The sequence below is a fragment of the Gadus morhua genome, chromosome 9 (genome assembly GCF_902167405.1).
Source record: "Gadus morhua chromosome 9, gadMor3.0, whole genome shotgun sequence".
NCBI classification, from domain to species: domain Eukaryota; kingdom Metazoa; phylum Chordata; class Actinopteri; order Gadiformes; family Gadidae; genus Gadus; species Gadus morhua.
In genome coordinates, this window is record NC_044056.1 from 12,065,598 (window position 1) to 12,078,097 (window position 12,500).

General features: G+C 48.9%; 2 protein-coding genes across 2 annotated transcripts in view; one reads left to right on the forward strand and one right to left on the reverse strand.

Moving 5' to 3' along the window:
• The window catches only part of LOC115550776 (dynein heavy chain 12, axonemal-like), a 5,592-nt gene extending 5,156 nt beyond the window's left edge, over positions 1 to 436 (reverse strand). Inside the window, exons 1-2 of the mRNA XM_030366068.1 lie at positions 331 to 436; positions 30 to 79 (exon numbers count right to left, since the gene is read on the reverse strand). Coding sequence (XP_030221928.1) covers positions 30 to 79; positions 331 to 413 — 133 coding nt within the window. The 5' untranslated portion in view covers positions 414 to 436. The remainder of the gene's footprint in view (positions 1 to 29; positions 80 to 330) is intronic.
• A 3,339-nt stretch (positions 437 to 3,775) lies between these two features.
• Positions 3,776 to 12,500, forward strand: part of iqub (IQ motif and ubiquitin domain containing) — a 10,414-nt gene continuing 1,689 nt past the window's right edge. The window contains 15 exon segments of the mRNA XM_030366090.1: positions 3,776 to 3,782; positions 4,653 to 4,892; positions 5,498 to 5,632; positions 6,419 to 6,549; positions 6,551 to 6,590; positions 7,045 to 7,083; positions 7,086 to 7,216; positions 7,723 to 7,822; positions 7,825 to 7,877; positions 10,579 to 10,789; positions 11,025 to 11,200; positions 11,376 to 11,552; positions 11,939 to 12,113; positions 12,213 to 12,232; positions 12,284 to 12,500. The exon segment at positions 12,284 to 12,500 is cut by the window's right edge and continues 50 nt beyond it. Of these exon segments, the coding sequence (XP_030221950.1) occupies positions 3,776 to 3,782; positions 4,653 to 4,892; positions 5,498 to 5,632; positions 6,419 to 6,549; positions 6,551 to 6,590; positions 7,045 to 7,083; positions 7,086 to 7,216; positions 7,723 to 7,822; positions 7,825 to 7,877; positions 10,579 to 10,789; positions 11,025 to 11,200; positions 11,376 to 11,552; positions 11,939 to 12,113; positions 12,213 to 12,232; positions 12,284 to 12,500 (1,852 nt within the window).

Genomic DNA, 12,500 nt, shown 5'->3' on the forward strand with positions numbered 1-12,500 from the left:
TGTGTGTGTGTGTGTGTGTGTGTGTGTACCTTGCACTCCAGCAGCCTGTAGTGTGAGGTGGGCGCCGCCGGTCTGCAGACTGAAGCAGAGCTGTGTCATGTGACCACAGATGACATCACAACCAGGGTAGAGATGACATCACAACCAGGAGGAGAGATGACATCACAACCAGGAGACAGCTGACATCACAACCAGAGGTGGGATGTCATCGCAACCAGGGGAGAGATGACATCACAACCAGGGGGAGAGATGACATCACAACCAGGGGAGAGATGACATCACAACCAGGGGAGAGATGACATCACAACCAGGGGAGGAGAGGACTCAGACCTGGAGAGGCAGGACTCCTCGATGCTCCTCTGGATGTCCGTGTCCGACAGCACCTCCTCGTCTGACTCCTCATACGTGTTCATCGTGTCTCGAGGTCTCCGACCAAATGTCCTGCAGACGTTGAGTGGTTAAGAGTCGAGACATCCAGAACTCTGTATCTACAGCCTCAGGATCATCAACATGTCTTCAGACTAAACTAAATCCGGCACTAACGTCCTCCTCCTCCTCCTCCTCCCCCCCATTCTCCTCCTCCCCATTCTCCTCCTCTTCCCTCTCCTCCTCCTCCTCCCTCTCCTCCTGCTCCTCCTCCTCCTCCCTCTCCTCCTCCTCCTACTCCTCCTCCTCCTCCCTCAGATGGGAGCTCTCACCTCTGAGTAGCGTTAGCTCCTGCTCCTCCTCTCCCTCCTCCTCCCCCTCCTCCTCCTGCTCCTCTTCCCCCTCCTCTTCCTCCCTCTCCTCCTCCTCTTCCTCCCTCTCCTCCTCCTCCTCCTGCTTTTCCTCCTTCTCCTCCTCACTCAGACGGGAGCTCTCACCTCTGAGTAGCGTCAGCTCCTGCTCCTGTGCGCTGCGGTGCTGCGGTCTGCTTTATACCCGGCCCCCCTCTGCCTCTGGAATGCCCCCCCGCCCCCGGCTCAGAGGATAAGTTTCTATTGTGTTGGAGTGCGCCCCAACTCAGAGGATAAGTTTCTATTGTGTTGGAGCGCGCCCCCAACGCTGGACTGACGGACCCCCACACCTGGCCAGGCCTGAAATACCCGTGCTTACAGGGGCAGTTGTGATCGGTAAGCCAGACACGACCACTCACTGGGTCATGGAGGTCTGAGGAGGCTCTGGTGGTCCTGAGGGCAGGAGGTCTGAGGAGGATCTGGTGGTCCTAGGACCAGGAGGTCTGAGGAGGATCTGGTGGTGCCTGGGACCAGGTGGTCTGAGAGGATCTTGGGGTCCTGGGACCAGGTGGTTCTGAGGAGGGTAATTGGGGTCCTGGGACCAGGTGGGTCTGAGGAGGGTCTGGTGGTCCTGGGACCAGGTGGTCTGAGGAGGATCTTGGGGTCCTGGGGACCAGGTGGTCTGAGGAGGGTCTGGTGGTCCAGGAGGCAGGAGACCTCAGACTGAGTATAGATACAGGTGGTGTTTCAGCGGTCCAGGAGGGCCACCACAGACCGGCCAGCCTCTTCCGTCCCGTGAAGCCTCCCCGAGCTCTGAGGTCACCTTTAGTCTCTCTCTGAAGACCTGTCTGGCCTCACTCCTGGTGAAAGCCACTCTTCAAACCAAGTGCGGACGGACCAATCAGATCTCAGGGGAGGAGTTCTGTTCCAAACAGGTCCCCATAATTCTGTCTCTGTTTCAGGGTGCTGCGGGGCTCGTGACCGGCGCTGGTGGTCCCTGTGGGCGACCTGATGATCACCAGCACCCCGTCAGCGTGGAGGAGGGGTCCCCACCCTGAGGTCCTTCTCAAACCCCCATGGTTTGAGAGGACCGGTTCATCTTGCCCTCTTGGGGGCCAGGGTCCGGGGGTGTCATAAACATATGACCTGTGAGCCTTTGAGACCAGGCCTGAGATCAAAGGATTAGAAACACACCTCACTTGACCAGACCGGCTAGCAACTAATTGATTTTCAACTAAATTTGAAATCAATTGCTGCCGATCAAATCAATGAGGTGCCCCTCTAGCTCGGTCTCTCTGGAATCATCAGGTCGGACGAAGAGGCTCAACGAGACTCAGAGGGGCTGAGGCGCTCGCTATTCCTGGACCACCAGCTGTGACGGGTGTGGCTCAGCTAAGCCATTGATGTGGGTAGCTAAGCTAAGAATATATATATATATATATATATGTGTGTGTGTATATATATATGTCATATATATATATACACTTATATATGTGTAAATATATATATATAATATTATATATGTGCGTATATGCATGTATATGCATAAATGTGCGTAAATATACATGCATGCATGAATGAATATATACATAGCAGTTAGAGAAAAATTGTCATATCATAATTGTTTATCGCCTTTTATTCACCTCAATAATTATATTAATAATAGTACTAATAACAAAAGTAACCGCAAGCTGTGATTAACGGGGTCCGAGAAAAATTAAAAGTCAGAACACACTAATGGAAGATAAATAAATATGACATATAATTATGAAGGAAAGATGTTGATGAAGATGTTCCACTTAATGCAATACTGTGGCTCTGCTTTCAGGTGAGCTTCATAGCAATGGCCGAATGTTGTGTTTAGCTTGTTCATAATGCTCTGATCGGAATTCAAACTCCCATTGAGCCACTTATAAACCCTCAACTGCAGCCTCATTCACATGGTCAAAATGTCTATTGATAAACACACAACATCCAGAAAACTCAAAGAACACATTTCTCAAGTGAATCTTAGTCAAGGTTAACGAAGAAGTTCCCCTAATGCTATATGTGTCTTGGCAGTCAGATTCTTGGAATCTAATGAATCGGAATGTTTAGTGCCTGATGACTTTTAGGTGCTGTTCAATGTTGTGTTTCTTAAATGAGTGGCATTGGCAGGATGTCATGTTCAACTTGTTCATATTGCTCTAATCAGGATTCGAACGCTCAATCTATGGATCACCGGTACTAGGCATTATCCCATTAAGCCACCGACATTCCTGAACTAGAAGAAGCCTCATTCACATTGTGAAAATGTCTATAAATAAGCACACAACATCAAGAAAACTTCAAGCACACATTTCACAAGAGAATTAAGGGCTTTCTTAAAAGAGTACAGATCTGAAATTTGCACTGTTAATGGTATCCACCTAATGATAGCCATCCAATAACAAAATGGTCATATGGGCAAACTGGGTTGAGACTGTGGACGTTTGGCTTTTTCTATGAAATTGTGGGAAAAGTAAACGTTTTTAGAGCAGAAGACCAGGGTGAAAAAGATGCATCTGATTTCAGAGATTAATATCATGAAAGAATTTTGAGTGCAGGTCAATCTGGTAAGGAGATATAAGGCTAGTTCATAATCTTTTTAAATAGCGCCACCTTTGGGTGCAGTACCACAATTTGGGTTTATGGGTAGTGGGGGTATTGGTATCTACCTAATAAGAGTCATATGTTTTTTTATACAATAACAAAATAGTTATTTTGTGAGGCTTGGTCTAAAGATTTTTTGTGGCGATTTTGGTGAATTTTTGATTGTTTTTGTAGCCTGGTATCTTTGTATCATGTTTGGCTTTAATATGAAATTGTGGGAGAAGTACATATTTTAGGGCATAAGACCCAGGTTTTATAGTTGCATCTGATTCAAGAGATTAATATTAAGAAAGAATTTTGAGTCCAGGTAAATCTGGTGAGGAGAAATAAGCCTAATTCATGATTTTTTACAATAGCGCCACCTTTGGGTGCGGTGCCACAAATGTGGGTTTATGGGTAGTTGGGGTTATTGGTAACCATACCTGAAAATGTCAGGTTACCAGAGTTTTCAACTTACGGTATAGGTTGCAGTAAGACTTTTACAGAATTTGAGGGAAAAACTCATTATTATTACGATTATCATTGAAATACAAAACATTTGACCAACATGCAGACAGTATCTGGCACCTATAGAGTTCAATGTAATTATGAGAAAGACAAAACAGAAATGAATTGAAGATTTTAAAATAACTTATTCAACCCTCCAACGGAGACACGCCCCTTCCCTGTTGCCACGACAACGCACACGTGTTTTCTGTTGACGGAAACGCGCGACTCTCCACCTGTTCGATAAAGTTCGACTCTTGATTTGATTTGAATGTTGAGCCGTTATCGAACCAGAATCAGAGGGTAGTCATCGCACCATATCGGAGAAACTAATGGAAAACACTTCGGAAACCAGGGAGGAGTCCTCCCAGGCGGAGGACGCGGAGGACGGGGAGAGACCCGGGGAGGAGGGGGAGAGAGACGGGGAGGAAGGGGAGAGAGACGGGGATGAGGGGAGAGCGATGGGGATATAGAGGGGGAGATACCCGGGGGAGAAACCTGGGGAGAGAGACACGGAGGAGGGGAGAGAGACGCGGAGGAGGGGGAGAGAGACCGGGAGAGACTCGGGGAGAGAGAGGGGGGAGAACTGGGAGAGACCCGGGGAGGACGGGGAGAGAGAGGGGGAGGACTGGGAGAGGGACGGGGAAAGAGAGGGGCAGGAGTGGGAGAGAGACGGGGAGGACGGGAAGATAACCGGGGAGAGGGACGAGGAGGACTGGGAGAGGGACAGGGAGAGACCAGGGGAGGGACCCGGAGAAAAAGACGGGGAGGAAGGGAAGAGACCCGGAGAGAGGGACGAGGAGGACGGGGAGAGACCAGGGGAGGGACCCGGAGAGAAAGACGGGGAGGACGGGAAGAGACCCGGAGAGAGGGACGAGGAGGACGGGGAGAGACCCGGGGAGGGACCCGGGGAGAGAGACGGGGAGGAAGGGAGGAGACCCGAAGGGAGGAGTCCCGGAGAGAGGGACGAGGAGGACGGGAAGAGAGACGGGGAGAAAGACGGGGAGGACGAGGAGTTGCAGGGAAGCAGAGAAGATGTTGGGAGCCCCACTGCAACAGGTTGGTTACGTTAAAATTGATTACCAGACAATTGGGAAAATTGTTCTCTATAGGCTACATTTATATATATATATATATATATATATATATATATATATAATATATATCTATATATATTATTATATATATATATATATATATATATATATTATATATATAAATATATATTATATATATATATATATATATATTATATATATATATATATATGTATATATATGTATATATATGTTATATATATATATATGTAATAATTATATATATATATATATATTTCTTTTCTTTTTTTCTGTATCACATATTTGTTTATAATTTTACTGGTGTTTCTTTATTTATATATTTATTTTATTTGAATTATTAGACAATTCCAAGACAAGGTCTCAGGAGAAACAGCTCTAGAAACACAGCTCTATGATAACAAGTGTGTATCCTTAATGTTTTTTTTCTGGTTTCCTAGCTATTTTATCTGACTATGTATCTATTCTTTCCCATCTATCGCTCTTACCATCTCTCTCTCTCTCTCTCTCTCTCTCTCTCTTCTCTCTCCTCTCTCTCTCTCTCTCGTCTCTCTCTCTCTCTCTCTCTCTCTCTCTCCATGTCTCCAGTGAAGGTGGTCCTGATGCCAGGGGGCGTGGTCGTTACCATGGCGTTCCCCATCTCCCTCACCATCCAGGACCTGAAGGTCCACTTCTCCTCCCGGCTCAGAGTGCCTGCCAGCGTCCTGATGGTCTCTCTGAACGGTATGGTCCAGGGCTGTTTTCATGGTGATGCAGACGGTGTTGTCATGTTGATGCAGCAGGTGTTGTCATGGTGCTGCTCGGAGGCCATTCCTCAAGCGTTAGGTCATGGCAGAGCCTCTGCTCATCTATATTTATTTCTAGACTTTAAGCTGCGTAGCGAGTAGCTTTATAGCACGACTAAGGCTCACTAAATATACATTTAACATGCAGGGGGATGGTTAGTCTGCAACATACTACTATTTACTACAGAATTCTTTGAGCTTTTGATACAGACAAAGGTCACTAAGGAGCAAGTAGGGGTTAGACTGTACAGACACATGTTGTTAAGGAGCAGGTAGGGGTTAGACAGCACAGAGACAGGTCATTAAGGAGCAGGTAGAGGTTAGACAGTACAGAGACAGGGCGTTAAGGAGCAGGTAGAGGTTAGACAGTACAGAGACAGGCCATTAAGGGCAGGTAGGGTTAGACAGTACAGAGACAGGTCATTAAGGAGCAGGGTAGGGGTTAGACAGTACAGAGACAGGTCATTAAGGAGCAGGTAGGGGTTAGACAGTACAGAGACTGGTCATTAAGGAGCAGGTAGGGGTTAGACAGTACAGAGACAGGTCATTAAGGAGCAGGTAGGGTTAGACAGTACAGAGACAGGCCATTAAGGAGCAGGTAGGGGTTAGACAGTACAGAGACAGGTCAATTAAGGGAGGCAGGTAGGGGTTAGACAGTACAGAGACTGGTCATTAAGGGGCAGGTAGGGGTTAGACAGTACCCTGAGGTGTGTTCTCCCCTCAGGGAGTGAGGTGGAGGAGCACCAGCCCCTGGTGGATGAGTTGGGGGTCCTGCCCCAGGCACCGCCCCAGCTGGAGGTGCGCTCCAGTAACCCACGGCAACACCCCCTGCGCCCGGACCCTCCCTCTACCCTCTACGGGCATGGCTGACCTGCTGACGGTGCGCCTGCACAAAGGTAAGAGCACCTCCCCCTCAGCTCCTCCTCGTTTAGAGCCCACCCATTAGCACCGCCTCATTCAGACTCACAGCACCTCCTCGTTCAGTGGTCAGGGGCACCTCCTCCTTAGTACTTGAAAATATGTGTGCTGCTGAAGCGTGGAAATAAACAGAAATAAATAGGTTATCAACTAATGAGAAGATGAGGAACACGCACACAATCTTTATTCCCAATAAATATATGGAGGATGTTTTTATTATTACATTTATTATTCTCTGGCATATTGATACAACCTTTCCTACTTCCTGAATAGATACCTCTCTCCTCTCTCTCTCTCTCTCTCTCTCTCTCTCTTCTCTCTCTCTCTCTCTCTCTCTCTCTCTCTCTCTCTCTCTCTCTCTCTTCTCTCCTCTCTCTCTCTCTCTCTCTCTCGTCTCTCTCCTCTCTCTCTCTCTCTCTCTCTCTCACAGAGGGGGGGGGTACCAGGAGGTTGTGGTGGAGGTGGAGCGTCCCCCCAGGAGAAGGTGTTCCTCGGGGGGTACAGACAGCGTCAGACGGGGGTCCTTTTCCACCACGCCGCCGTCCAGACGCAGCCCCGCCCCCGCCCCCCCCGGCTAGTGGAGGTCCACAGCCGGGACACACAGGTCACTAGGACACACCTACCATCACGCTGGGACTGGCCCACCATGATACGACCTCTCCTTCAGTGGCTGCAGACCTGGGGTCACCCAGGGGACACAGAGGGGTCACAGGGGGCTCACCCAGGGGTTACAGAGGGGTCACCCAGGGGACACAGAGGGGTCACCCAGGGGTCACAGAGGGGTCACCCAGGGGACACAGAGGGGTCACCCAGGGGACACAGAGGGGTCACCCAGGGGTTACAATGAGAATTCTGTCTGCATAGAGGTGCCTTGCATTAACTCTCCCCATCTCCCCCTCTCTCTCTCTCTCTCTCTCTCTCTCTCTCTCTCTCTCTCTCTCTCTCTCTCTCTCTCTCTCTCTCTCTCTCTCTCTCTCTCTCTCTCTCTCTCTCTCTCTCTCTCTCTCTCTCTCTCTCTCTCTCTCTCTCTCTCTCTCCTCTCTCTCTCTCTCTCTCTCTCTCTCTCTCTCTCTCTCTCTCTCTCTCTGTGTCCTGGTATCTCTCGACCAGACCGTACTGGTTCAGGAACAGTCCCAGCAGTGCTCCATCACCACCTCCACCCAGATGACCTCCGTTGGCTTCTACGTCTCCTGCACAAAGGACAGGCTGGTCGCCCTGGCAACTACACCCCCGCCCAGGTGTACCACGCCCGGAGGCTGGCAGCGGTGGGATCCCATGTGATTGCCGTGACAACAGATGAAGGGTTTATCACTGTGTTCAGACAGCCTAGCGTCACCATGACAACACGTTCTAACCATCGCCAGGCGAGGGCCGGAGCTAAAGCCAGCACCATGCTACTAGCATGCTAACGTTCTGCTAACGTTCTATTAATATTCCACAAACATGCTATTCACATGCTAACATGCTACTTACATACTTACTTGCGACATGCATGCTCACTGGTTCGGGAACAATCCCAGCATGATAGCATGCTAGTGACATGATTAAATGGTACTACCATGCTAACATGCTACTTGCATTATAACATGCTACTTGCATGATAACATGCTGCTGACATGATAGCATGCTACTGACATGCTAACATGCTACTGACACGATAGCATGCTAACATGCCACTGACATGATAGAATGCGGCTAACATGCACAGTTCAGTTCAGTTTAACTTTATTGTCTCAAAAGTGAAACTGTGTTGCAGTCAGGTACACATAAAAGAACAAGATAAACAAGGCCACACAACAAACTTACTTATCTAGCCATCAGATTAAAATACATTTACAGGTATGTGCAAAGAATTGTGCAATTGAGCAAACGTATTGAGGAATAAAATAGTTATTTTGTCCTATTGGACTTAGTAACTTGCTTCTCATAAATGTTCAGCAAGGGTACTTGACAGCTAATCAACTTCCCAGCCGCATTGACAATATGGCTGAGGTTGTTTTTTTCCCTAAAGCTGATGCCCCAATACCAGGCAATAAAGAATAAGTGAGTATAATCGTTGTTGGCCCTTCTTGCAAATAGTATCAGTATTAACGTCAATTTAGTTATGTCTATCATTGTTCCCAGATATTTATACTGGTCAACCATCTCTATGCAGTTTCCATTTATGTATGTAGGTGGAGGAGAACAAGATTGTTTTTCTAAAATCAATGGCCATATTTTTGTCTTTGAGATGTTAAGCTGAAGAAAAACTTGTCCACCAACTGACAAACTCATCAACCACTGGCCCATGCTGAGATTCATGCTTATGCAGTAAACTAACAATAACTGTGTCATCAGCAAATTTCAGGATGTGTCATTTATATGCTGACTTCTACAGTCATTAGTGTAGAGGATATACAGTAGAGGGGAAAGTACACAACCCTGGGGAGAGCCAGTGGAAGAGACACGCCTTTCCGAGAGACAACCATTTACCTTTACTCGTTAGTTAAAAATCCATAATCCAGCTCACAAGATTACTCTCAAGATTAAATTCTGATAGTAGTTTACTACTAAAACATGTGGCTGGATAGTATTAAAAGCAGAAGAAAAATCTAAAAAAAAGCCTGAGTGTGTGCCCGGACCATCTAGATGGCTGTACAGGAGATTTAGTAGTGTAATCTGGGCATCCTCCACCCCTCTTCTAGCCCTGTATGCAAATTGCCTTGGGTCCAGGGCCTCACCCACCCTTAACAACAAAAGACACTTCACAATCTTTTCGAATGACTTCATGACCAGTGAGGTCAATGCCACTGGCCTGAAGTCATTTAAATCTTTGCCACTGGAACAATAATGGACTCCTTCCATGCCTTTGGGACCCTTCTCTGTTCAAGGACATCTCAAAAATATCAGTGAGCAGAGCTGTTCTGAACAGCACTTTAACAATCTCCAGTAATGCCATCTGGACTTGGACTTTTATTGACCTTATTTCTCTTAAATACTGACCTAACATCTTCTTGTGTAATTGAGAATGGTGGACTTTACCAGAGCTTGCTCCTCAGTTAATTTATTTTTCATCTGAAAAGTCATGAATATCAAAACGTGAAAAAAAAGTGCAATGCTTCAGATAAATCGCTATCACTCTTATACATTGGATATGGACAGGCTTGTTTTGTGTTTTATGCAAACCTGTCATTCTTTTAACACCATCCCATGCTGCCTTCAAGTTGTTACTACCCAGTCTCTCCTCTCTCTTATTTTTATATTGTAATTTAGCCCTCTTGATTTCTGCTCTGACCTCTTTTGTTGCCGCTCTGTTTTCACCTCTCCCCATTGGAAAAGCACTATGTTTTTTCATTAGCACTTGTTTCAGGGAACTAGTGACCCATGGCTTATTATTTGCTTACACTTTTACAGGAATTTAGGAATAATCCTTACAAAAAGAGATATAATAGCAGACAGTGTAAGACAGCTCCTCAATATCTGAGGCAGAGTCCTTCACTGAAACAGACTCATCACTCCATACCTTAACCTCTCTAGTTTTTACTTCCCCCCTCTTAAGCACAGGCCTGTACACAGGGGTGAGATGGATAGCGCGGTGATCTGAGGAACCAAGGGGGGAGGGGGCAGAGGTCAGGACTTGTAAGCCTCCCTAATTGAGCCATAGCACATGTCCAAAGTCTTATTTTCCTAGTTGGGCATGTGACGTATTGATACAGGTTGAGACATTTACTCGGTTTGCAGTTAAAATCTCCCATTAGGAGAAAAGGGGGTCCCGGGGAACGAGATTGAACTAGTTACCTTGTGAAAAGTATCTGCTGCAGTTTGTGTGTTAGCCTTGGGTGTAGGTACAGTATACTACAGTCACAAATATCTCGGGGAATTCTCTTCGGAGAATTCCGTTCTAGCATGCTACTCGCACGCTTGCATGCTACTTGGATGATAACATGCTACTGCCATGCTAGCATGCTGCTGACATGTGTGTTGCAGGTGCTGATGCTGCAGAGCTACGTGCGGCGGTGGCGGGCGGTCCGTCTGGTGAAGGAGCTCCGAAGGGACAAGGAGCGCAGGCTGGCCTGGCTGAAGGAGAGGCAGAGGAGAAGCAGGGAGGAGGAGGAGGAGCAGAGGAAAGCTGAGCTAAAGCGCCGGAGAAACCCACAGAGAAAAGAGGACTTCAGCCTTCTATACAGCTACCTGGAGAGTGAGACTGCCTGCCTGTCTGTACTTCTCTGTCTGTCTGGTAGTTCTCTCTCTGTCTGGGTAAGGAGATGCAGGAGGAGGTGGAGGAGGTGGAGGTGGAGGAGGTGCAGGTTGAGGGTAGGAGGTTGAGGAGGTGGAGCTGGAGGAGGTGCAGGTTGAGGGTAGGAGGGTGAGGAGGGTGAGGAGGTGCAGGTTGAGGAGTTGGAGGTTGAGGAGGTGTATTCTGTGTGTTTCAGGGTGGAGGCAGGAGGAGGTGCAGCGTATCTCCTCCACCCTAGAAGGAGCAGAGAGGAAGGCTGCGCTGTGCGCCCTGCTGGAGGAGGAGAGCCGCCACATCGCCTCCCTGGGGAGCCACCAGCAGGCCTCCCTGCTGCGCCTCCAGGACGCGGCCACCCGGGCCCTGCTCCTCCAGGTCAGAGGTCACCCGGCCCACTGTCTAACCCCTCTGACAGATGGAGTCCTCATGCACACAACCGCTCATAATCTAAATGTACCCTATTGTGTGTTTGTGTGTGTGTGTGCGTGTGTGAGTGTGTGTGTGTGTGTGTGTGTGCATGTGTGTGTGTGTGCGTGTGTGTGTGTGTCAGGTCGCGGCCCCTTGCCGCTGGCAGGGGCGTGACGGCATGTTTCTGACGATGGCCACGCCCAGCAGCGTGCGTGCCCGCGAGCTGCAGGAGCTCTACGAGGTCATCGCCGCCCGGGATCCCGCCCCCACGTCAGAGGAGAGGCTGGAGGCGCTGATGAAGCTCAGGGACACCGTCACCGTAAGTAACACCGTTAAAACACCATTACAGCACCGTCAGGGAGGGAGAGAAGTTCCTCAGAGATGAATCAAATACTTCTTCTTCTTCTTCTTCTTCTTCTTCTTCTTCTTCTTCTTCTTCTTCTTCTTCTTCTTCTTCTTCTTCTTCTTCTTCTTCTTCTTCTCCTTCTTCTTCTTCTTCTTCTTCTTCTTCTTCTTCTCCTCCTCCTCCTCCTCCTCCTCCTCCTCCTCCTCCTCCTCCTCTTCATCTTCTTCTTCTTCTCTTCTTCTTCCCTTCTTCTTCTTCTTCTTCTTCTTCTTCTTCTTCTTCTTCTTCTTCTTCTTCTTCTTCTTCTTCTTCTTCTTCTTCTTCTTCTTTCTCCTCCTCTCCCTCCCCTGATTGGCCAGGGATACAACTGCCAGCTGACGCGGGACCTTGTGGAGTTGATTGACAGGGAGGCGGAGCTAAGGAGGCGCGAGGTGAAGCCGGCCAACCTGGAGGGTCTAAAGAAGAGGATCTCCACACTCTTCCTCCAGTTCGTCAAGACGCCGACCTTTAACCCTGCCGTGGGCCGGCTGCAAGGTCAGAGTCCAAGACGTCCTCCTGACCTCTGGTGCCAGGGGTCAGATCCTCCAGGTCAGAGGTGAAGAGGTCCAGCTGACCTCTGGTCCTAGGGCTCAGCGAGGGTGGAGGAGGAGAGGGTGGAGGAGATGAGGCTGAGTTGAAGCTTACAGAACTGTGTCGTCTCCCAGGTTCCCCAGCGGTCAGACCAGGGGTCCCAGACCCCCCATGGGGTCCAGCCCCTCCAGGTGTGTCGTGCATGCGGGGGCTGCCTGGCCCCCAACCAGCTGACAGTGTCGGCCGGCCCGCGCTCCGCCCCCCGCTGCGGGCCCTGCACGGTCCTGGAGAACCAGGGCCGCCTGCGCCGGGACCTCAACCCCTACAGGAGCCTCCTGGCCAGGCTACGGG